Source organism: Salvelinus fontinalis, chromosome 37, assembly GCF_029448725.1.
Source record: "Salvelinus fontinalis isolate EN_2023a chromosome 37, ASM2944872v1, whole genome shotgun sequence".
Classification (NCBI taxonomy): domain Eukaryota; kingdom Metazoa; phylum Chordata; class Actinopteri; order Salmoniformes; family Salmonidae; genus Salvelinus; species Salvelinus fontinalis.
In genome coordinates this window covers 15,389,274-15,414,960 of record NC_074701.1, presented here as the reverse complement: position 1 = coordinate 15,414,960, position 25,687 = coordinate 15,389,274, and the positions used below count along the sequence as shown (strand labels likewise).

The following is a 25,687-nucleotide window of genomic DNA, read 5'->3' as shown; positions in this document are numbered from 1 at the left end:
TGTAAATCAAGTGTTTGAACTTCTTTTTATTGCCCAAACCAAGTTGCAAGCATGGACAATTCGTCTGGAGAAATGCACAGTGAAGCATTAACCAATGTTGTGCTGATGACAATATTTGCTGCTGTCACAATGGAGTTGTGTACCCAACTATTGTGGATTAGATAAGCCATGTCAGACCAACAAGTTCCACCAGTCTTCCCATGATTACCGATGACAGAGATTGGCCACAGATCAACCATACTCTGAACTCAATGCACAGGCGTCTTTGTTTCTCCCTGCCTGTGCATGTGATGGCCTCAACCTATGGCCTATATCTACTCAGACACCCCCTCACTGAAATGGGTTGAGTCAAGAAGTGCATAGCTCACATTTCTTGAATACCCTACAACTGCTGCAAGTGTTCTATATAGAATCTGCAAACAAACTTCGATCTATTTTTAAAGGGTTTTAGACCAATAGAACCGTGCCAAGACTGTAGAGACAAGTGGGTTAACTTCTTTGCCCCGTTACCATTTTTCTTTTTCTGGAACTGCAGAAACTTCATGTAGCAAAACCTGTCACAAGTAAACAAATGTGAGGACCAATCTAATTCAACATACAGATCAGTGTCAAATATGATTGAACTCAATGACTGCAACCTTTGAAACAGCAAAATAATCATTACTTCTTGATATTTGTTTACAGTGATGAGCAGAACTGACTTGATAGCCTCTTTTTACATCTTTGCAAGTCAGGTGAAATCACAAGATGGCTTGGTAAGACATTACTGATAAAGGAAATCATACATTTTATAGAAAGCAGGACATTATGTTCCCTTAGTTTAACAAACTGACTTGTTTTTGTAATAAAATTAACAGTAACATTCTCTTGGAATAATAACGCAAACATTTGCAAATTACCACATGCAAAGTTGTGGAATGAGATACTTATGTAGACATCTGTAGGAAGCAACTCCACCTTTCACTTCAGTAAGACAGCATTCAATCTTTGCAACAACATTCAAGTCAGTCAATAATACTGATTCAACGTGACATTTACAGACAGTGCAATTCAGGGAAAAGCTCTGCATAGACAGTTGATCAGATAGTCACAGCAATGAATCCTAACACCAGCAAAAAATTGATACACATCAGAATGTGCAACGTTGATGTGCATTACAGCATAAATTAGGTCAAACTAATGCAAATTTAGGGGCCTAACTCGGGTACAAGATAAGTTATTACGGAAAGGGAGGATATGTCTACAAAGGAATCAAGATATATTTGGGGAAATGTTTTGACTGGTCAATGTTCCATCAGTAGTGGGTGGGAGGGTTTCCCTTCAGGTGGTCCCAGTTGTTATATAGAGAGATGACAGAGCCAGGCCCCCTCGCGCTGGTCCACGTACACCCCCTATAAAAAAACACAAACTGTCAGTCACACAAGTCAAACCTAACCAGCCAACACTGATATCAAACCAACAATATAAACAGTGAAGGAACGAATGGAATTCTAGTACCACAGAGACATCTAGCAGCTAACCACCCCCCCTACACAGCCACAATAGAACAAAGACATGAGGTATGTTTCCACAGTCTACATTCAACACTGACTCTTGACAAAGGCATTGTAAAAGGGCAGTTTGTTGGTGGGAATTTGCACACGCCTATGGAACCTGGAAAGTACGCACAGCTAACAGCAACAGTGGGATATGTCTTCATTGGTTAATGGGACCCTAGTTAACACGATGCCCTATGCACCAGGCGGGGTTGAGTGACAGTTACCACGATGGTGTAAATCATCAGCACTAAGCATGATTTCACATAGAAACGTAGGAAAGTACACAAGATCAGCTTACAGCTCAGGATCAGGTTTGAATAGCAAAGCGTCTCAATGAGAAGCCATTGCTATGGGCACGCAGAAGCAAAGGCAAACCCAACACGTCTTTATCAGGAGAGCTGAGTAGCAGCATGGTTGGCTGTCCCTGGCCCCATACAGCGGTAAGGGACAAGACTGATAAGTTCTCTCGTACTGCAGCCACAGGCCCACACCCACAACCAGCAGCCCCTAGATAAGTGTGTGTGATGCAGTAGGGGTGCTTATGTCACCATGGCAGGAAGACAGAGGTTGCTTGAATTACAACACCCTACCTACCCACACAAGGGAGCCCACAACCATGAGAGCAGAGCACTGATGCAGGGAGAATGCAAAACATGCTGTCATTGTCCAAAACACCTCATTGAACTGCTTTTGGATCATTTCCATTCGCCGTATGCACCACCAGGGAATTTTTCTAAGAGAATGAAGATCCCTTCATATTAGGCTATGTGATAGGGTTGGGCACTGTAGCTAGATACAAAACATTTATTTTCCTTTGTGTGTGTCAGGATTGTTATTCATATCCCACTATGACGCTGTGTGAATCACTACCACTACTATTAAGAGACTTCTCAATGAACCACTAGTCTGAAACCAAATTGAATGGGAGGCAGACTCAGCTAGCAGAGGCATCAGCACAATGGGATAATGTTACAATTATGCAGGTTGGTTGCCAGTTGCCTCAGGACAACAACAAAAAGTCCAACTAGCTATGTTTATCCTACTTCCCTAATGGACGTAAGAAATGATCTGCATGTCTAGACGTTTTGCTGCAAGGTTTAGTGACGTGTGTTAGCAAGTCACACAAATGCAAGTCCATAATATTTGTTTTTAATGTTGATCAGATTCCATCTGAGTGTTCTTACTGGTGAAGGTCAGGGCCATACAGAGAGAAATGACTCTGGTCTAGACAAGACAAACTCTAACTGGAAGCAGGCACCTCTTCACTTGATTAATTTCCAATGGACACATTGCATGAGTGGAATTCTAGATGTTGAACACATCAGTGACAGAGATATTACGACCATGGCCTTAGTTTGACATTTGACTCAGCAGCACAGCTTCAATGGCGTGTGATCAAAACCATGTTGTTTTTTTTAACAGCAGGGCTTTTACACAGATGGAGAGTGTATAAACAAGAGTAAATCAACCTTGAAAAAAGTAGCATAACTAGACTTTGTTTTGTACCATAAAAAGTCAGAAAGGGAAAGATTTTACAGAGACTACATGTGAGTCTAACGTTTAAAATGTGACAGACAGTATGTCTGTTTGACGAGTTTCAAGCATGTTCATACCAGAAATAATAGTTGTCTGGCAAAGAAAACCCGTGGGGTCAACTCGGACAGGGGAGCAGTGTTCATGTGACAACCTTAACAGTATATGAACTCTAAAGCTAAAACCCGTTGTTGATCCCATGGTTGTGTATTTAGTTGGGTGTCCTTAACCCCTCTGGCTGATGCTGTACCCACGCCCCTCCCTCCCAGTGATATAGCAGTGTAGTCCAGTGCGAGCTTTCGAAATTCTTCCCCTCATGAATTTGGTGCGACGCATGCTGGGAAATGTTGGCAGCAGAGAAGTGTCCTGTCTAGATACGGTCTATATGATAACAAAATCTGGCAATTACAGCCTACTGTCCCTCCCTCCAAACTCACTGAACCCGTCATCAGTCTAACCAGGAAGTGGTGTCTGCAACAACCTCTTTCAATCACATGCAGACATCTGAGTGGAGTTTTAAGTGGAATCTACAAGGAAAATTAGAAGCATGTCAAAACCTGTTTAACCATTGAGACAAACCATCAGGTTTTCCTGGTCGACCAAACCAGAAAGTCCTAGATTGGTATTTTCTATTAGCTTCCACTAAAAAGAATATGCTGGGGGGGAAATCTAGAAGTGTTTATCATGGTCTGTCTGTCTGTCTCTCTGTCTCTGTGTGTGTGTGGGGTGGGGGGGGGGGTTGAGGAGACATGAGGAAATGTTTCCAGATAACAAATCGGATTTTGCCGTTCTGCATTCAACATCATACTATCCAGCCAGCTATTGTACTGGTGTTTGTTTGCTGTTTTTAAATTTATTTATTTATTTTAATTTTAAAAAAGTTCCTCTACCAGCCTGTGGACTTGTACAGCATGCCTTTCATTGTCCCAGCAGCAACAGTGTTGATGTCATCCTCTGCTCCCCGTGCCTTCTCGATGGCCACCCCCAAACACACTGTACAACCAAGCTGAGGACACAAAAGCATACAGGTGAATTAATGCCACATTATCTCAATAGAAACAACAATAACAGTATGCCAATGTGTGGCACTGCTCAAATGACACCAACGACTGCGTCAATCCTCTGGTGGGGAATGACGGCACTCACCCAGTGAACCAAGTGTGTTCGCCCATGTCGCTCCTTGGTGGGTCACCAGATTTAGGAGCCTAAAAGTGAGGATATCATATCCATTAAAAACACAGACATCTACAGTCTAAACACCAACTCTGACAACGTCAATGTGATACAAGGGTTGATTTACGATTAGAGGTTCTAGTAAAATGGCTGCGTATTGAAAACCTGATGCATGCCCGTTGAAGTTGTGCTTCACTTTATATGGAAATCCTATATCAAAAAGGGTTATCCATGAGTTGAAGTGATCATCGGGCAAAGCGCTGAACAGCCTGTCAGATGATAATGTAATTAGACTGCTGTACCTTCATGATTGATCTGATTCAGCTTCAGACATGGACAAACAGTACAACTGCACTGCACATGACACTGTCTGTCTATCTTCTAACAGCGAACAGCTGGAAAAAGAATGACCCGGGTCAAACCAATATTCCAACTGGAGTCGGCATTACAGTGAACACAATCTATCCGTGGCCAAGGCAGACTTCGCCCTCCTTCTCCTGTCCTGACAGGGACTAAGTCATGTGATTGCTAGGGATGTCAAGAGCGCTGACAAGGCCGATAAACCCAGCTGTGTTACAGCACTAAAAAGTTAGGTGTGTCGACGCAGGTGTGTTAAGCACAGGGTCATTCAATGGCCGGGTGAGTGTGACATAATCTCAGTGAAAGCAACAACGTAGGTCAGATTTACAACAGAACACCATCATATAGGGCTCCTATATCCAGTTTTCCATGGAACAATGTGTTATTACTGATACCGACTGGGGAAAACAATGATGCTGCCTATCAGCATTATAAATTCAGCCAAGAGGTTTGGTGAGAATCAATTTCAGCAAATGTAGAGGTATATAATTCACTGCTTCTCCCCCCTCTCTCTAGCAGTGGTCTGATCCCATCGGCAGTTTACCTTTGGACCACAGAGTAAGATCCTCACTGTGAACTAAGCAGGTCCAGTGTTAATAATTACAAATGATGGATTAATGTCATGTCACGTCAGATTATCCATGCATGTCACTTAGCTTTTCTTCTTTGCGTGGAGCAGAGTATACTTTGAGTAGATTTAAGTCCCAAATAATCAACTAGTTGAATCAATACAGATTGCAGATTGTTCACACAACTGATAAGATTGAGGTTGGCCAAAAGTCTTGCTGCTTAAACATTATTACCCATATAGATGCATTTAAATACCTTTAGAAAGATCAAATGGAACCCTTGAATCATTGTACCAGCGCAATCATAATGGAGAACATGATAAATTATCAACCAGCCATATTAAATATTTTGACACATACTGAACAAATTGGTGAAGACTGCCCTCTGCTGGTTGATACCAGAATGAGTAATAATAAATAGTCTACTGAAAAAGTGATTGAGACGAATGTAACTCTTAATCTGCTTTGTCTTTCAAATCCAGAAATAACTTGTGAAGGAGATCCAATTTAATCACGGCCTCCAAAAGACCATTAATTTGTGCAAAGACGGGGGATTGAGTCGATAACTCACTGTACATTGCGTGGCTTAGAGCAAGCCATGTCTTTGGTCTCTGACAGACCCATGCGGAGCCCGTTATGAGCTCCAACCGCAGCACCAACAAGAATATACACAATTATATTTGACATTTCATACAGGCTCAAGAGCGAGACTAAGGGTCAAAACAAGATTTCACCTGTAATAGAACAGCCTCCGATGGTGAAGAAAGCCAGTTCAAATCGGCCTCTGACTTTGTTGGCATCAGTCGGTAAAATTAAGTCATCAGGGTCCTGTGGTAATATTATAAGATATTAGCACTGGACTAGTATTACTAGAGAACGTTGGGTATGTCATTATTACCACAGCATGTGCGTTATTCCAGAGGTCGATTCGGACGGGATTATTTTATTCCAAACTGCCCCATGTAATTATTATTTTATTTATATATATTTTAAAAATTGACATTATGACGGAAATATGGAGGGTTTTTTCTAGGCGTGAAGATATTTCAACAGGTGCAGGCGATAACAGGCTATACTGAGCTTGGTTCCAAAGTTTCTAAACAATATATAGTCGCCATAATATTTGAATTGAGGAAGTGTGATCATAATCATTAGGATAGTTTAGCGATCCTTAGAAGAAGACGTCCTAAATGCCCCCCAGCCTTCAGATGTGCATCAAACAGCGCACTTGATATGCGTTTTTAGGCTATAGATGAGAAAGTTAACTTTTCATTTCCAAACGTTTAGCTCAGTTGTATGCGGCTTTGCGATCTATTAAACAGCAAAGGTTGCATTACATTTGCGCTATTTTTTTTAATGATGCATTTGGCGATGGGAATGCATTCGCACAAAACGTATAAACAAAAGCATTCACTGTGAAAGTTGATACATGAAGGCCTTCATACAGTATATAGGCCATTCGCAGCACTTCGTTAAATTGATCGGATCAGTTGTTTTATTTCTCAAACCACGAGCAACACCTGTCAAACTCAGACATTTCTCCCAAAACACGGGACTAGCATTATCAGAGTTTGCCAAAACAATAGGTTATTCTGGCTGAAATTGTTACTCTCCTGCCATGTAAATTCCAAATCATGAACATGGCAGATTCGAAAGGGACTAAAATTACAGTTGTGCTCATGTACATAATTACATTATCCGACCTCCCCCAGTAAAACTAAACACATCCGATTTGTTGTATTGTAGATCCAGGTCATGAATCTGGCAGATTCCAAGTTTGTGAACCAAAGTCATTCATTATACTAACTGGAACTCACATGTGTAAAATATCTTAAAATACGGTGAGCCGGGGCTCATCCCAGTCAATGCGTGAGGAGAGAAAAACACACAGACAATAGTCAGCTGATGCTCATGGCCACATCAAATAGGTCGAATTGAATTGCAGTCTTTCCATATCACGTTGAGAAATAATTTACGCCGAATTCAGTGTTTGAATATTCAGGCGATGCTCCACCAAATATGCTGAAACCACCCTTACTGGGTCCACTTGATGATGTATTGTCCATGTTTCCTAATTAACCTGTGAATTTCTTCCTTCCTGGCTCAGTTAGTTAGTGAAATTAGCTAGTTAACTTACTTTAATCAAGGAATTAGCTATTAGCGCACCTAGGTAAAGGTAACTAGATGGCTTGCAATTTATCATTAGCCTATATACCAGCTATTCTGGGGAGCATTTAATTCAAACCCAGGCTGTTTGTTAGCTATCTATGCTATGTTAGCTAGCGCTTCCTCGTCTTGTTTCTGGCTATCTTAACACGAGCTAACTAACGTTAGCTATCTTCTGAGTATGGTACGGTAGCTAACTTACTATTACTGAATACTTATCTCTATACCTTAGCTAGCTACCGTTAGCTTCTTTGAAATTATTGGGTGTACTACTAGTTTCTCAACTCCGACCCAGTTAGATAATAGTTTCAAAAAATGTAGCTAGTTAAAGTATTAGTTAGCCACACAGTAGAGTGACCGCTAGCTAGTAACGTTAGCAGACTTGTTTAAGACATCCATCCAAAGATGGTGGATAAATTTAATAGAGTTCACGCAGGCCTTTTAGCGTTGACAGTTTCGGTCTACTTAACTGGGTGTGTCTCCCTTAGACATCAATGCAATAGCAGCTGGGTCTGGTCTACATAGTTCGTTGACTTTCATTAAACTAGAAAAAAGCTGTGGGGAAACAGTGAGTGTAGTGTCTCGCTTCCAATTCAATTTCAATTTAAGGGGCTTTATTGGCATGGGAAACATATGTTTAAATTGCACAAGCAAAGTGAAATAGATAATAAACAGTAAAAAATAACAGTAAACATTACACTCAAAAAAGTTCAGAAAGAATAAAGACATGTCAAATGTCATATGATGTCTATATACAGTGTTGTAATGATGTACAAAAGGGAAAATAAATAAACATAAATATGGGTTGTGTTTGTTCTTCACTGGTTGCCCTTTTCTTGTGGCAGAAGTCACAAATCATGCTGCTGTGATTGCACGCTGTGGTATTTCACTTAATAGATATGGGAGTTTATCAAAATTGGATGTGTTTTTCGAATTCTTTGTGGGTCTGTGTAATCTGAGGGAAATGTGTGTCTCTAATATGGTCATACATTTGGCAGAAGGTTGGGAAGTGCAGCTCAGTTTCTACCTCATTTTGTGGGCAGTGTGGACATAGCCTGTCTTCTCTTGAGAACCAGGTCTGCCTTCAGCGGCCTTTCACATAGTCAAAGATTTCCTTAATTTTGGGTCAGTCACGGTGTTCAGGTATTCTGCCACTGTGTACTCTCTGTTTAGGGTCAAATAGCATTCTAGTGTGCTCTGTTTTTTTTGTAAATTCTTTCCAATGTGTCAAGTAATTATCTTTTTGTTTTTTCATTTTATTTATTTATTTTATTTCACCTTTATACTCATGATTTGGTTGGGTCTAATTGTGGTGCTGTCCTGGGGCTCTGTGGGGTCTGTTTGTGTTTGTGAACAGAGCCCCAGGACCAGCTTGCTTAGGGGGCTCTTCTCCAGGTTAATTTCTCTGTAGGTGATGGCTTTGTTATGGAAGGTTTGGGAATTGCTTCCCTTTAGGTGTTTGTAGAATTTAACGGCTCTTTTCTGGATTTTGAGAATTAGCGGGTATTGGCCTAATTCTGCTCTGCATCCATTATTTGGTGTTTTACATTGTACACAGAGGATATTTTTGCAGAATTCTGCATGCAGGGTCTCAATTTGGTGTTTGTCCCATTCTGTAAATTATTGGTTGGTGAGCGGACCCCAGACCTCACAACTGTAAAGAGCAATGGGTTCTATAACCGATTCAAGTATTTTTAGCTAGATCCTAATTGGTATGTCAAATTTCATGTTCGTTTTGATGGCATAGAAGGCCCTTCGTGCCTTGTCTATCAGATCGTTCACAGCTTTGTGGAAGTTACCTGTGGCGGTGATGTTTAGTCAGAGGTATGTATAATTTGTGTGTTCTAGGGCAACTGTGTCTAGATGGAATTTGTATTCGTGGTCCTGGTAACTGGACCTTTTTTGGAACACCATTATTTTTGTCTTACTGAGATTTACTGTCAGGGCCCAGGTCTGACAGCGTCTGTGCAGAAGATCTAGGTGCTGCGGTTGGCCCTCCCTGGTTGAGAACAGAAGCACCAGATCATCAGAAAACAGTAGACATTTGCTTCCCCTTTCGTTTCTGCAGCCACCAAATGACGTCACTCAAAAAGCCGTAAAGCCAATGTTCGATGTCCTTTGTTTGGCTCGACAATACATTTGGTATTTAGGTGGTTCGAAAGGGAAAGGGTGGAGGTTATTACGATTTAATTTAATAATGTGTAATATTTACATGTTATCTTAACAAGTAATAGACTGAAGGCGAATAATGTAACCGTTTTAATAGTGTTTGCTACAGTTTTCACGACACCCGGCACATGCTATGTCCTGTCCAATGACGTCTGTTCCTCTCTGGTTCATTGCCCAATGAAATTCGAGATACAATGCGTGCTGCGCAGGAGCGGTATATATCATGGATTGAAAATGCATGTGGCTAGATTGCCACACACTGTCCTTCAACGCGTTTAGACAATCCACAATATTTAAAATCAGTGACGATACGCAGCCATTGCCAAGGCTTGATATCCGTGTGGACGCTGGTTGTGATCTGACAGAGGTGCGGCAGAATCGACTAATTTCGTCGAGGGTCAAGACAACGAATCTAGAAGGATAAAAGCCCGGTAAATAGTCATCTCGAGAACATTATTAACTTGCACCATCGCTTATTTCGGTATAATTGTTCATACGTCAAATTTGACTACATAACCAGCCTTATAATTTTAAAACGTGACGATACAACGTCTTGGTTATGCGAAATATAGCCATCTTGCCATGTCTATTGCAATGAGCATTTTGCCGGGTGATATGCTCGGGCCACGGTTTGGTGGCAATTCCTGTCAAAAAAAATCCATCTCGTAACGGGGGGGGGGACTTCTGATGACACTGAATCTGCTGTGGAAAATCGTATGAAGCCAGCTCTCGAGCCTTGGCTCTGGTTATATGCCCTCTAACTGCATGTGTCATCGATGCTGGACTTGAGTCTGTCAACCTTCCAAGATGATCCACATGATCAGTGACTGTAGACATGTTCATTGTTTAATGTATTATCATGATCAGTACTATGCTGCTTGATCAATAGAGAAATATGTGTCTGAGAAATCGATTGAATAATGCATGAATACGCAAAAAACATAATCCATGTTGAATGCTCGGTGCTATTTTTATGGCGGGGGGGATGAATTCACGCCGCTGTGAGTATTTGTGTGTAGTCTAAGCTAGAGCGCCTTCTGAGCTAAAAATGCGGAATTAATAAAACATACATTACTAGCTCCCTTTGGTCAATATAGCTACCGGCATCCGCCCTGCGACAATGTTGCTTTGTCATTCACTATAGTTCTTGGATGTCATTTTAGGATTTGATTATGTTTTGGGCACAAGAAAGCAATAATTTTTTATACATCTGTCTGTTGTAATGCGGCCTTTTAGTTACAGCCGATTTAATCCACTCCCATCATGCATTGTGCTCATCCCAGACCTTACTGTATTTCCTGTTTATTGTTGCAGCTTTGTCTGGTAATTTTCTGTCATTGTGGCGTAATTCAACGTCAAATGTAGTGTATTAACTAACAGTCTGTAATTATCAATAGTTTGTTGTTTTGCTCAAGCTCATACAAACGTTTAACGTAGCACCACACCTACTTAAGCAGTCGTTTTTTGTTTCATTTCCTCCAGTCAACGTAATGCAAAGCACTTCCTCGGTACACAATTCAACTCCACGTTTCGATAGTGAAAGTACAATTATGTCAATGTTTTAATCTGTGATATTCAAACGTTCTTGTTTATTTTTGATATTGGATGTTGATGTTAATTTGTTACGATGACATACAGCTATCTAGCTAGGCAGCTGACAGCAGTTTTTACTTTTTTTCTCTCTTTTAGGAGTGGTGGAATCTGTTGACCCTGTAATTATAACAAGACGACAAGTTACACACATTGACGTTTAGGGTCTGGTCAAATGGAGGACTCAGAAACTGATTTGACTTCGTCTGAACCGGACGCACTTGGTGCAGACTTCATCACAGTGGAACTGGACACCCAGCCCATAGAATATGTTGTCAAGTGGGCAGAGGTCGGGTCCAAGTTCACAATATCCTGTGTGAAAAAGGAGGCGGACGAGGGATCTGGCCTGAATCTTGACCAGGTGAAGGCAGAGCCAGATGAGCCCTTTTTTGCCCAGTATGAGGAGGAGTTCCCTGGCTGTGACATTGCAGAACAGAGTGTCATAGTAAACGACTCTGATGAGGATGACCACACTGAGCCAGGGAGTAGCCATCTGGTCCCTGTTGGAGATGGCTCTGATTCAGGCTCGGAGAAAGGGGAATATAGCTCACCAGGGGGAAACTACAGCTGCAACTACTGTGGGAAGTGCTACAGTCATTCCTCAAGCCTCTCAAGACACCAGCAATTGCACACAGGAAAGGCACCCCTACCCCCAAACAAGCAAATGGATACAGGGTCAGGTGAGGGGAACAAATATAAATGCACGCAGTGTGCAATGCGATTCAAAAGCAGAAGAGCTCTCGGCACTCATATGAGAACACATCGGGGCATGAGAGTTTACCCATGCAACATCTGTGGGAAGGATTTTAACCACAGCTCCAGCTTGTCGCGTCATAGGCTCATCCACAAAAAAGGGAAGGGTATTCCCTCTGGTGTTCGACCTGCAGAAATCAGTTATGTCCGCCGCCCGCCTGGCAGCAGGAAAAATAAAAAGCAGGCTGGTGCGAAGAAGATCCCTGGCGAGAAGAAGTTCCCGATCGAGAAGAATCTCCCTGGAGAGAAGTTCTACGCGTGTACACAATGTGACATGACCTTCAAGAACTCCATTGGCCTCTCGAAACACCAAGTCTCTCATGTCAAGGATCTTCTGAATAACTATGCCCAGGGTAAAGACAGTCTCACCAAGTCCTCAGACTTGAAAATACGCCTCAAGTTGTGCTCGAGGGACAAACCCAACTTCTACACCCTCTGCAAGAAGAACAAGCGGTCAAGAGCTGCCAAGCGCCAGCGGCAGCGCCAAACATCAGTCTCTGAGGAAGAGGAAGGACAATATGCATGCGAGCAGTGTGACAAGCACTTCAGCCAGGCGCAGAGCCTCGCCAGGCACCAGCAAATGCACAAGGGAGACAAGTTCAGCTGCTCTTACTGTAAAAAGACCTTCGCCAGGTTGTCCAACCTCCACCACCATGAGAGATCTCACTCCACAGGGGGCAAGTACGAATGCACCACCTGCAACAAGACATTTGTGCACTCGTCTAGCTACTCCAGGCACAAGCGGCAGCACGCCGAGGAGGCCCACCAGCGCCAGTGGAAGGGCATAGATGAGATGGCACCACTTGATTCAGACTCTGAGTGAGAGCAGTAGTGGTCTGCTCTCAACTATCCACACACAGCTTACTACTCTGGCTTTCAGGGGTTGGGAGGTTTTTGGGGATCTTGTTTCGGACTTGAATTGGCATTACTCTTGAGTATATAACGTGTGTGTGATGATGACTTGTGGTATGGTATCAGAAAATTGCATATTTTTTTCCCCCTAGATTACACTGACTGTGTTGTCCTCTGCTGCCCATGCAAATAAATATTTAGATTTATTTAGTTCACATTCCCTTTTGGTCAGGGTTAGGGTGAAAGTGTTGCTAGAGTTTTGCCAGATGTGAAGTATACCGTACCATCTGTGTAGTATATCAGCCGTGTTAGGATGCCACCCTTGCTACACATCATCAAAATAAAACTGCTATAAAATGTTTCTGCTGTTGAGCAAACCCATTTCCTCTTTTTCTGTATATAATACATTTTTTATTTCCGTGACATGATAAAGGTCAAAATGAACCTTGCCATCAAACTAAATCAGGATTTGACCTCTAGGGGATTAATGTGATGTCTGCATGCCACCACACACAGTCCCTGGTTCAATCAAGCTTCTATGGTTTATCTTCAAGATTTACTCTATCTGTTCAGTTCACGCAAGTAATCTATGACTCTCAAACCAACCATCAATAAAATCAAAACAGTGAAGTACTTTATGAGAAACTAAAGAAGGTTGATTGAATCCAGGCATTTCCAATAAATGTGCTAAGATGAATCCTTCAATCAGAAAGCTGGCACATGTTACTTTCCCATCCCCTACTTAACATCACTTGTTTATGATCTCAATGACAACACACAGTGGTGAAATGAAAAAACAAAACATCTTTTTCTATATATTTGGGATAATTACTTTGTTGCATCTTTTTTTTGAGAACTGCTAGCATCGAGTGATCAACCAAGTTTTTATGTAGTATGAATGCTTAGACCGTTTAGTTCTACTACACAGAGTTCGGATGAACGTTCAGATTGTTGATTTAAGGATTTTAATGTCGAAATATGAAGTCCAATCATATCCTTAGAACTTGAAAATACTATATGTGGTATTTGTCAACATATACTGACTGCAATTACCACAAAGTATAAAATTGACTCCATATATATGTATGCATGATGAATATATCTTGAGAATAGTTACAATATATGTCGTTTTTACATCTGCTGTGCGTGTGTGTAAAACATTGCATTTGTGAAAGTGAGAATAATTGAGATATTTAATATGTGCAGTGTATTTTGACAAATACCTTCAAATATTCCTGAGGTTAGGGATTTCATATTTTGTACAAGTATTTGTCTATTGAGGTTGTAGGGGAAACTGCACTACTTATTTATGAATTGGGAACAAAGGTGCAATTTAAATGGCAGTGAATGTGATTCACAATGGCTATAGTTGAAAACATCTTTTCGGTGGCAAAGCCTTCCCCATTTGCCCCCAAGTTCCACCTTTTCAGATGTAACCTCTCACAAAATCCATGACTATTCACAGAAATATTATCAAGTGCTGCCAACTACTTACTGTATATCATCAAAGCTTTCAAATAATGCTTGTATACATGCATAGCCAGATGGATTTTATTTTCCAGTTAAACTGTTCAGTTATCTGTTGAAAGTGCTCAACTTATCTCCTTGTTTGATGTTTATATTTGCTTTAAACACAACCAGGATACTCTGAACAATTATCGACATTTGACCTTGTGAATACCATTTTTGCTGTTTAAATTGGAATTGAATTGTCACATCTAACCTCTGTTTCTTTTTCTTATTTCTTGAAAGTGTGTAGAGGCATGTATCTAGCACAGACCCAGTCTATTGCACCCACACTGATAATTGAAGAAAGAAAAAAATGATGAAAAAAGCTTGCTACCTTCCTTGTATTTATGTAAGTTAATGTTGGTTTGAAGAGCTAAATTCCCCTGGTTCCCCTCAAAACAGACCTTCATTGAGTTCAGTTTTATTTGGTTTGGTTTTCAGTTGTGGTTCTGGCCTTTTTTCTCCAGTGGCAAACAATATTCTCCTCTCTTTTGTTTTTCAGCAATCTCTGCCTTTTTAGATTCTGAAACTCATATCGTTTTCTTTTTTCGCTGTCATTCTTTTTTTTTTTGATGCAGCGGACCTACATCCTATAGAGAGGTGTATGTTTTTTGTATTGTGTTTGCCATTAGAATACAGTTGACTTGTTTTTGTCTTGCGTTTTTGTAATAAACCATTCATGAAAGAAATGGTCCATGATGTCCTGAATATATTTAAAAATGAGTAGGCCTATAGTTGATTACGGAATATTGGAACAACTAAATCAGTTAAGTTGATAACTCGATTGTGCGCTACCACTATTCAGTGGTTCTTGACTAATGAGTAGAATTTTATTTTGTGTTGTTTATGTTCAATGAGTTAAGTTGTTCAGCTACTGTTGATAATTCACCTGTCATTTGATGTCCCCCAACTAGATGGCAGCAAAACACTTTTTTTTTTAAAGAAGTCAGTCAGCTTGACCCATTACAGAAACAGAAGACGTTTTTCTTCCTTTTACAAAAAATTGTTAGAGAATAGTTTTTGCACTGATTTTATTTATCAGGTCTTCTACTCGTATTTAAGACAATTAAGTGTTTATTGACTAACTCAACTTTATAATGACATTTTGTTTTCTTTATCTGCTTCCAAAAAGATCTCACAGGGCCACAAACAATTAGGGCTCAATTCAATCTGTATCGCCCCAAGTGTTACAGATAGCGTGCTAGAAATGTAAAGGTCATTTCCTATTAAACCCTCATCTGCAGCTTACCGTGAATCCAGTCTCCGCAAACGCAGGAACATTGCCTTTAAATTTCAATCAGGCTGTAACGCTGAATTTCCGCAACACAGATTGAATGGAGCCCTTAGTGTGTAAAAGACATGCAACTAATAGTATTTGTCTCACAGCCTGAGTTCCAGAACCTGTTTTGCTAACATTCTGCTCTTTGTACTCCGTGTCATTGCTAAACACGTTTAGCAGGGCAAGGAATGGAATGATAGCTAAACAGACTGGGACCCAGGCTATTTGTCTCAAAGGAATCCTACTCACTGTTCCTCTTGATTTATGTTGATTCAGATTCATGTCAGCTACATAAATAGTAAGTCAAATGCTATTTTATCTAGAGATATGGGAACAGCTTATCAGACAACAACCTCTGATTCAAATTGCTGTCTTTCTAAATGTGATAAACAACTATAGCACACTAAAACCTCGAGGGGACCCACACCGCCCAGAGAAGTGCTCTTCTAATTTCTGTTAGGCTACTCTGCAACCACTCAAAGGAATTTGTAAGGACAGAGTGAGAGAGTGGGCCAAAAAAAAAAAAGTTTCTATTAGAATTCAGGCTTTGCAGCTGTGGAGTTTCTGGGCCCTCAAAGTGAGGCAATAACATTTGCCATTGTTGCCAGGCTAGAGGACTCAGACTTCCTGGCAACCCCAAACTAAATTACCCAGGCTTTTCTGTAGGCCTAGAAACGAGCTCTCTGTTCTGCAACAAAAAGGGCATTGAGATGAGGGGAGAGATGGCCTCCCCGGGCTCCTGAAAAGCCAACTCCGAGCCAATGAATGAAGGCAGAGGGCTCGCTCTATGAGAACTGCTGTGGGAAATGGTAGTGATGTCATTATGAATGCAATTCTGAATGTTTTTGTTGCTTACTTCTCTCTGCCCCCATCCCTGTCCCGAAAACCCCCTCCACTGTGCCCTTCCTGTCTCATTTGGGCTCCATTATTGGGAGCCGACCAATGCAAAAAAATAAATAAGTTAAAGCCCAGTGCCCAGGACCTCAGCGAGGCACTGTCTCCGTGGAAACAGGAAAACAGTGCTGTGGGGCGTCAGTTCCTCTTTGAGACCAGTGTGGAGGACATGAGATAGAGGAGAGGGTGAGAGAGAGAGCGGATCAGTAGGAATTTGGACACCTTAGAAAACAAATTTGTAAGCACTGATTTATGGGCCTTTTTCTTGAACAAAGGAGTTTTAAGTTGGATCCAGCCTGTGCTCACTCTTGGTTTGGAGATTAAGGACCTATTCATTCACTTCCCTCATTGAATAATGAATGCTACTTGTTACCACATGCCTGTCGAGAGAAATGAAAATGACCGTTTTTCCATCATTTATTGGTTGGTGCAGTAAAGACCTGACATCAATAATGTTCTTACATTTCCATTCATTTGTATGTTTTTCTCAGTATCTGATCTTCTTACATCCTTTGTTGTTCCATGTCATCCTCTTCCACTAGTTTCCCCACATACCGAAGGCCCTGCATGGTGTGATTGCAGTAATGCAAAATGCCCGTTTCCCCATTAATCTGGTTGATCACCCACCTCCGACTAAGGGCTCTATTCAATCAGCGGTACAGCGTGATAAAAATGTTCCCGCGTTAGCGGATACTGCAGTAGCGGTAAACGCTGCATATGTCCTCTCAATCTGAAATGACCTTTACATTTCTATCACGCAATCTATCGCTGCAGCGATACAGACTGAATAAAGATCTGAATGCCCTTACAGGCAGGAAGAACAAACAAACAACATATTACCCTGTTAACATGGTCACACAGCTCAGTAGGTGGTGGTGCATTGTGCCAATCCCTGATAAGGCTGATTTTAATGAGGTGAAAAACAACAAGTGCCAAACAAAGGGCAAAACGATTAGATAAGCAACAAGCTAATTACTCACTCTCACAATCAAGTGGAGCTCATTCTCTCGTATGTGATGTTCAGGCTACAACATCTCCCCGCAGCCACGTTCAAATCAAGGGTTCGGCTAAATACGGAGAAGGGGAGCTCTGCCCGGCACACTCTACACATGTCGATAACAGTGTTCCATGGCGTTGTTTTCCTTCTCAATCAGATGCGTTTCATTTGCTTTGGTTGGAGAACACGAAGTGAGAAGGGTATTTTCAAACAGATGGAAATTAAACTGTTATAAAATACTGAAGTGAACTGAATACAGAACATATTAAAAAGACCGCTGCATTATAACATGTTTTAATAACTTTTTCTAAGAGCAGCCAGGGGACACATTTAAAAGACACTAACAGAGCTAAGAGTTTGTAATGGTACTATGGTATTGACGTGACTGACGCCAGTAAGGTGCCGCAATGCATCACTTTTCAGTCTTCCCAACCGCCAGCAGAAAGCTGCCCAAGATCCCAGCCAGCGTCAACATGAAGGTCAAAAGTGCTCTGGGACATACTCAGGTGATCCTGTGTGGCGACTGAACACCCTCCCAGGACTCTTTACCCAGTCCCTGCAAGCTCTGCTTTCATCCTCACTGCCAGTGCTGTGCTGCCTACCCGTCCCTACCCTCCCTTAAGGACATTTACCTACTTATTAGACCCCCACACACACACACTCTATTATGTTACATTAGGAGTAGGACAGGGGGGGAGTTTGGGGGGGCATTTTCCAAGTTGGGGATGGGAGGCGGTGGTCTGCAGATTTTGATTCAGGGCAATATTATTTCAACCACTCTCTCTCTCTCTCTCTCTCTCTCTCTCTCTCTCTCTCTCTCTCTCTCTCTCTCTCTCTCTCTCTCTCTCATATGCAGGTTCAGAGCAGCAGTGGGATGAGTACTTCTGTCTGATCTGATTGATCCCCACTCTGGGGCAGAATATTGGATGTATCACAGCCAGAGTCTGGTACTGTTCTGTTGAATAAAACAAATGGCAGGGAAAGACAAAAGATTCTATTCAATCTGTATCGCTGAAGCGTTACAGATTCCACATCAGAAACGTAAAGATCATTTCCGATTGAGCCGACATATGCAGCGCTTACAGTCAATGCAGTCTCCACTAACATGGGAACATAGACTTTACATTTCAATCACGTTGAGCACAAAGTACACTATGATCACTGCATGGTTTCTGCAAGACATGTAGGTTTCTTCTGGGAGTGGCTGAAGCAATTTACAGATCAATCCGCACAGCGGAGACGCCAGTATTCTGCTCTAACCCTCCTCTCCTCCTCTTCCTCTTCTCCTCGTCTACCCCATGGCATGGCTGTGTTGCTGTTATAGCTGCTGTTGATCTATGGCAGGGTGAACTTCAACATTTTACTTCTCATTTCTCCTCCTCAGCAGTTAAAATGTGATGCCCAGAGAGCCTCACATGTACTTTAACACTCCATAATGAGAGAGCGAGAGAGAGAGAGAGCGAGAGAAAGAGACAGAATCCCACAACTCAATCAGAGATCTGGGTGCCAAGCTTTTTACTTCTTCTACACAAACACTTTCATGGCTCAACACCCGGTGGCAACACAAGATGCGATTTCTTCCCCAAAATAGCCGCCAGGAACCCCAGCACATCTTATCAACACAGAGCAGAGGCCCACTGCAGCCCAGGCAATTTAAACCCTGTGATAGACATGGCAATTCCCCTGGAAAGCTCCGGATTGGAGGATGAGGACTGGGGAAAAAGAGAATGAGTAGTGAAACAAGGAATGAGAACCCAGAAAGGGTGAGGGTTGCAATGTGCGGGTATGAATATGGACAAAGTATGTGTGTGTTTGTGATGGAGGGAGACTTGTAGACTAGTTGCCATGCTAAGAAGTAGTTGTATATGGAAAATGTTAACAGGCGTAACCGGTATAACAATAACTTTACTCATAAGAGCAGGTTGCTAGAGCAGAGGTGTTGTTGTGTGTGTTTGAGTAGAGAGAGACATTTGAGCATCTGAGGAAGCTCCATTGACTTAAAGATGACAGCAGATAGTAATCACACAATTCCCAATTACATATCCTCCATGCCTTCCAATGTCAGATAGTGTGAAGGAGGGTATTGATTTGCACTCCACCTCACATCTGTACCACACTGTGTTCCTGTCCGCTTCTAGATCGGGGATCGGAGATCATTTTACCACCTATTCAAAGCCCATTTTGTGGTGTCCTTCATTGTATAAGATACATTATAAACTGGGTGGTTCGAGCTCTGAATACTGATTGGCTGACAGCCATGGCATATGACATCAACTCAAATCTAATTTTATTGGTCACATACACATGGTTAGCAGATTTTATTGCGAGTGTAGCGAAATGCTTGTGCTTCTAGCTCCGACAGTGCAGTAAATATCTAACAAGCAATCTAACAATTCCACAACAACTACCTACACACAAATCTAAGTAAAGGAATGGAATAATATATACATACAAAAAAATGGATGAGCAATGACTGAGCGGGATAGGCAAGATGCAATAGATGGTATAAAATACAGTATATACATGAGATGAGCAATGCAAGATATGTAAACATTATTAAAGTGGCTAGTGATCCATTTATTAAAGTGGCCAATGATTTCAAGTCTGTATGTAGGCAGCAGCCTCACTGTGTTAGTGATGGCTGTTTAACAGTCTGATGGCCTTGAGATAGAAGCTATTTTTCAGTCTCTCGGTCCCAGCTTTGATGCACCTGTACTGACCTCGCCTTCTGGATGGTAGCGGGGTAAACAGGCAGTGCCTCGGGTGGTTGTTGTCCTTGATGATCTTTTTGGCCTTCCTGTGACATCGGATGCTGTAGGTCTTATGCTGTAGGTATCAGACCGTATAATACGGGTATGGCAAAACTTTTATTTTTACTGCTGTAATTACATTGGTAACCAGTTTATAATAGCAATAAGGCACCTCGGGGGTTGATTGTATATAGCCAATATACCACGGCTAAGAGTTGTGTCCAGGCACTCTGCGATGCGTCATGCTAAGAATTGGCTATATACCACACCCCCCCGTGCATTATTGCTTAAGTCACCATTTTGTCAACTCACTAGGCTCCTTTCTCATTGTTATTCTGGTTAAGCCAGTGTTGAATATAAAATATGGTTCTACACTACGTAGTAGTTCTTCCAGTAATATATCCTGAAGTTAAATTTGTTTATGACCCTTGACCTACCAAAATTGTGCCACACCCACCGCTTGCATTTTCCTCCATTTCCATAAACTTTCTAGGCCAATGAGGGATGTTCTTCTGGGATGTCCCCATTTTCTAGGATTCGATATGACTCCTCCATGAAACTTCAGAGTATCCATAACAAACTATGGAAAATCCTTTTGAGTTTTTACCCTGGATGTAGAGGGGAGTAGCAAAGTGAAGTCAACAAAGCCACCCTGAAAAACATTGAGCTTAGCATCTCATATTTACTTCCAACTTGGGTATTTTATGGTGGGTTTGAAATGAAACACAGATTAATACTTTGGCCAAAGAAAATAAGTTAATGAGAAGTCATAACATGATTTTTCAAAACTATTTCAAATACTCTGAAATTGAGGGATGTTGCATAAGTGATTTTTCAAAACTATTTCAAATACTCTGAAATTGAGGGATGTTGCATAAGTTTAAGAGAACAACATGCTTATAAAATAAACATCTGCTATTTTTGATTGAATCAAATGGCCCAATGGTCTAAGAGGCTATATTCCTTCATAGATATGGTTCATGCGTCATCTAACACTTCATAGCTGCAAACTACCACTACATTATACAGATGCATGATAATTAAGCAATGACCAGAGGAGGTGTGGTATATGGCCAATATACCACGGCTAAGGGCTGTTCTTAAACACGACGCAACGCAGAGTGCCTGGACACAGTCCTTAGCCGTGGTATACTGGCCATATACCACAAACCTCTGAGGTGCCTTATTGCTATTATAAACTGGTTACCTACGTAATTAGAGCAGTACAAATAAATGTTTTGACGTACCCGTGGTATACCACAGCTGTCAGCCAATCAGCACTCAGTGCTCGAACCACCCAGTATATAATAACTCCCACAGCCTCTCTTTCTAAAATGATGCAGTGCCCTCAGAATGGTAATAAAACAGATCATTTTCATTAATACGTCTGTTTGGAGTCATTTATTAAATAATACTGGCTAACTCTAACACGTCACAACAAAACACGGGACGAAAGGAAAAAGTTAAATGATCTGAATCAGTAATAGAGATAAGACTTTGTCAAGGAGTCAATTTAATGCAGTGTTTCTTAATCCTGGTTCTGGGGGCCCAAAGTGGTGCCCCTATTTCTTTTTGCCCTAGCACTAGACACCTGATTCCACTAATCAAAGGTTTTATGATGAGTTGATCGTTAGAGGAATCAGGTGTGCACCTCTTTGGTTCCCCAGGACCAGGATTATGAAAAAACGGATTTAATAAACTACAAAGAATCTCAAATCAAACAAATAACGTAGCTGCTTTTGTCGTTTATGTAAGTCATTTAACATTTTTTCCCCTTACACACATACAAAATAAGATAGAAAAATACATTATAAACTTGTAACAATGGCTGCAAATACACATATTGTTTTTCTCATAGGAAATCATTTGGGTATGGTCGCACACCATCCATGGAGGAAATGCTAACAGGATCAGTTGCTTGACAGCATGGGGTCCTACAGTACAACACGCTTGATTTGCACACTCAGAAAAAAAACACCAGGTCAAGAATAATGCTGTCAAAATGGCACAAGTAAAACATCTCTGATAATAGCATAACAGTAACATTACTAAGGGATGGGATGCCATTCTTTATTGGTTCTGATGTTCTTCACTCACAACCAAGGAAACCATTTGTTTGCTACCATTCTTTTATCACCAATACAATGATATGTAAAATACTCATATTCGCCTCGCTTCAAAGTCAATCCATTATCTTATATAATAATGACTTCTGATAACAATGATAATAACACGTATCATAATCATAATAATGATTGAGAATCCATATGTATTCATCATTTATAACTGATTATAATAATATGCAATTGCACTACAGAATCATTTCGTAAACATAAATACTGAAACGGAAAAGAAATGGCACACATGAAGACAATCTGAGACACAGAAACTCTTCATACACCACCAGAGGCCATTCTGTTGCATAGTAAATAAAGAGGGGGATGTGGAGCAATCTTTTGGTGGAGACCAGGAAGTACACGCAGGCTTTACAGTCAATCACTAGCTACCACAATCACATAAACCCTTCACCTCCAACTAACACAGCACGTGTCGAGTCAGCAGTAAGACTACAGACCCAATACTCCTTTATAGGAAGTAAATCAGGAGGGCAGAAACAGACACGTCCTCATCTAATGGTAGAGAGATACATCATGGTAGAGGGATGTGGGAAGTCAGCTCCACGGCTAGTGGGATGTCTATGCCAATGACAACTACTTAAGGCAGTCCAGAATGACACTTCTAACACTACTAACAGTAAAGACGATGCATATCAAGATGTCCTTGTGTGTAAAACCTAGGAACTGGCATGAGTAGCATACTACTGGAAATAATAATTGGGGAACTCTTGAGGCCATCCTCAACAGACAACAACAACCGGAGTCTCAGGGGCGTCACAGTGAAATACTATAAGGACAATCATTTTCTCAGTTCAGACACGAACTGGACATGTTACAGCTCTCTTTTATCATATATTTGTCCCTTTAGGACAGGGTTACCCAACTGGCAGGCCCGCGGGCTGAATTTGGCCCACAGGGGATTTTAATTGGCCCCCCAAGACTGTAACAACACAGGCAAATCAGCTCCAAGTGATTTTAATTTTGGACATCTCTTCCAAAGTATTACCACGCATAATAGAGTGATATTTGTGATCATATATAAACGTGAGCAAGGTTTGAAATTATGTTTTAGTCAAATATGATTTCTGTTTGGGCTGCTTGCGGTAAATTTGCAGTCTACAAATTATTTGTAGTTATGTTCCAGCCCCCTGACCATCCACTTAAAAATAAATTGTCCCGTGGCTGAATCTAGTCAATGATCCCTGCTTTAGGACATTGATAGGACATTGTACCAAAGGGTCTAATGCCCTAGACTCTGACACTATTGGTATATTACTGATATACCACTGATATTACTACTCTATGGAACCACCAAAAAGGACTTGTGTATCTACCTAGAGTCACACTTAAATGGTGGTGGAAGGAGACCTACTGTGTCTGACTAGTGTAACAACAAGGCTGAGGTGACTGACTCCGTCTAAGGGCATCTCTGTGGCTGACAGACTGTGTGTACTGACCTGGCCTGCAGCTTAAAGGCTGATGATAACACATTCAGATATCAGAAACCATAATAAGGCACTTTGTTGTTTTTCCACTTCAGTTAAATGCTCAACCCCGAAATCAAATGAAAGGTTGTTTTGGTCTTCACCTCTCCATCCACAGAAAGAAAACAGGATTGTTTTCATGACATAAAGGGTTTAATTTTTAATTTCTCTTTACAATACTTGAAGATATAAAAGACTATGTTTTTGAAAAATAGATATTTCTCTTTGCCATGAGAACCCATGTATAATAAAAGTGTCTATTTTCTTTACATAGGTGTTCTCTCCCCCATTTTTACACATGTATCTACAATTTCAATACATTTGTACAGCAGATAGGCAAGCATGGCTTTTACATCCTAAAAAAAAAACAGTTGACTGCAAGATCTTCCTTCATGGTAGAAAAACAACAACAATGCCAGGTAACGGGACAGGTACTTCACCTTCTATACGCTTGATACTCTTTGTTTGACCCCTAGTCTCTCTTCAAGTCCTGCTAAAATGAACCCCCCTCAATTTCCATTTCATAACAGAACCAGGATTTCATCGAGTCAGTGAAGGGAGAGGGGTAATCAGTTGGCAAGGATAGATGGGTGGAGAGAGAGAGATAAAGAGATAGAGAGAGAGAGACAGAGGTGCATGCACTCTGCACGGAAGGCCTCACCGCGCTGCTATACATTCAGAGCCAGCTCCGTTACCATGACAGTGGGAAAGTCACCTGGGCGACATGCGTACGGTGGGTTTGGGCGGTCGGAGGGGTGGGAGGGGCCGCCTTCTTCATCTTCAGTCCGGATGAGGCGACCAGCCGTTACCAGGGTGTTTTAGAGTATGGTGTGGTGTGTTTGGAAGTAGCCTGGCTGGGGACTCGTTCAGTGATGCTCAGAGGGGGCATTTCAGACCTTATTGCTTAACAATGATTCAGTGCAGGTCTAGAGCCAGGGTCAGTCCCCCTATTAAGCAGGCAGGGCAGTCAGGAGTGGCCCGCCAAGCCATTATAGTGTGTCCATTATTCGGCTGATGAGAAGCTGTGCCATGACTGACTGTAACAAGCCAAGGCTGCTTTATGTGTTCTTTCTTTCTACCGGAGAACTGATCTGCGGGCAGGCAATGGCCAGGTCATCATGTGTGAAGAGTTCAGAGGTCAGAAGGTCAGGGGTTAGTTGCCAGTGGCGGCTGGGGGGGGAGGGTTAGGAAACAAACAAACAGAAAGGAGAGAAAAATAATAAAGGAGAGAAACAAAAAGGAAAGGAAAGAACAAAGATTGAGAGGAGATTAGTCTCGGCTAGTGACAGCAGGATGACAATATGACTTAACCAATCAGAGCTATACCTTGCATCCATTCAACCCACCATACGATTTCTCCATAACTGGGACTGACCAACTTACACGTGTTTCCATATCTTTCACAACACCTTTGACCAAAGCCAGAGCGCTGGAGCGAGAACGTTGTGTAAAAACAAAGGAGAAAGAAAGGGAATGCATTCTTTTGTTAGTATAGATACAGGACAATTCATATGGTGGGTTGATTGAATCCAATAATTCAGGAATAACTCTTCATCTATTTTAATACAGTGTCATAAAATCACGAAAGCATGATTTTACATAATATGAACGACAGCCCCACCCCCCCATAGCTCAAATGTTAAAAAGGAGGAAATTTAAATAAGACAATAACAGTATGTCTAATTGTTAGTAGCAGTCAAGTGAATAGACAGTAAATCAAGGCAGAGGGAAAGATCAAAATGAGATGGAGGAAGGAATAGTCTTGGACAACAGTCAGTAAAGTTATTGTTAACTGACTGTTAATAGTCATTAGAGCCCTTCAAAGGTTCAAGAGTCAAGCGGCTAGTAGTGATGGAAATGAATATTAATAAGAATTATTGTTATAGAATAAATGAATTTAGAGAGGATACAATGAGAAATTCAAGAAGACCACATCATTGTGGACAAAATAATT

General features: G+C 41.4%; 3 protein-coding genes across 3 annotated transcripts in view; 1 reads left to right on the top strand and 2 right to left on the bottom strand.

The window, feature by feature from the left end:
• Window positions 1-11: 11 nt before the first annotated feature.
• On the bottom strand, window positions 12-10,615 carry timm23b (translocase of inner mitochondrial membrane 23 homolog b (yeast)). The gene is given in 7 exon segments (XM_055901625.1): window positions 12-1,359; window positions 1,362-1,391; window positions 3,966-4,056; window positions 4,058-4,077; window positions 4,218-4,276; window positions 5,745-6,001; window positions 10,610-10,615. Coding segments are annotated over 7 exon segments (528 nt in total). The 3' UTR covers window positions 12-1,294.
• On the top strand, window positions 9,787-14,901 carry LOC129836213 (zinc finger protein 883). Its single transcript, XM_055902076.1, has 2 exons — window positions 9,787-9,939; window positions 11,198-14,901. Exon 2 carries the CDS (start codon window positions 11,274-11,276, stop codon window positions 12,672-12,674), a length of 1,401 nt encoding a protein of 466 aa, XP_055758051.1. The 5' UTR covers window positions 9,787-9,939; window positions 11,198-11,273; the 3' UTR covers window positions 12,675-14,901.
• A 6,617-nt stretch (window positions 14,902-21,518) lies between these two features.
• LOC129836212 (KH domain-containing RNA-binding protein QKI) overlaps window positions 21,519-25,687 on the bottom strand; it is a 91,869-nt gene continuing 87,700 nt past the window's right edge. Inside the window, exon 8 of the mRNA XM_055902075.1 lies at window positions 21,519-24,903. Within this exon, the coding sequence (XP_055758050.1) occupies window positions 24,887-24,903 (17 nt within the window). The 3' untranslated portion in view covers window positions 21,519-24,886. The remainder of the gene's footprint in view (window positions 24,904-25,687) is intronic.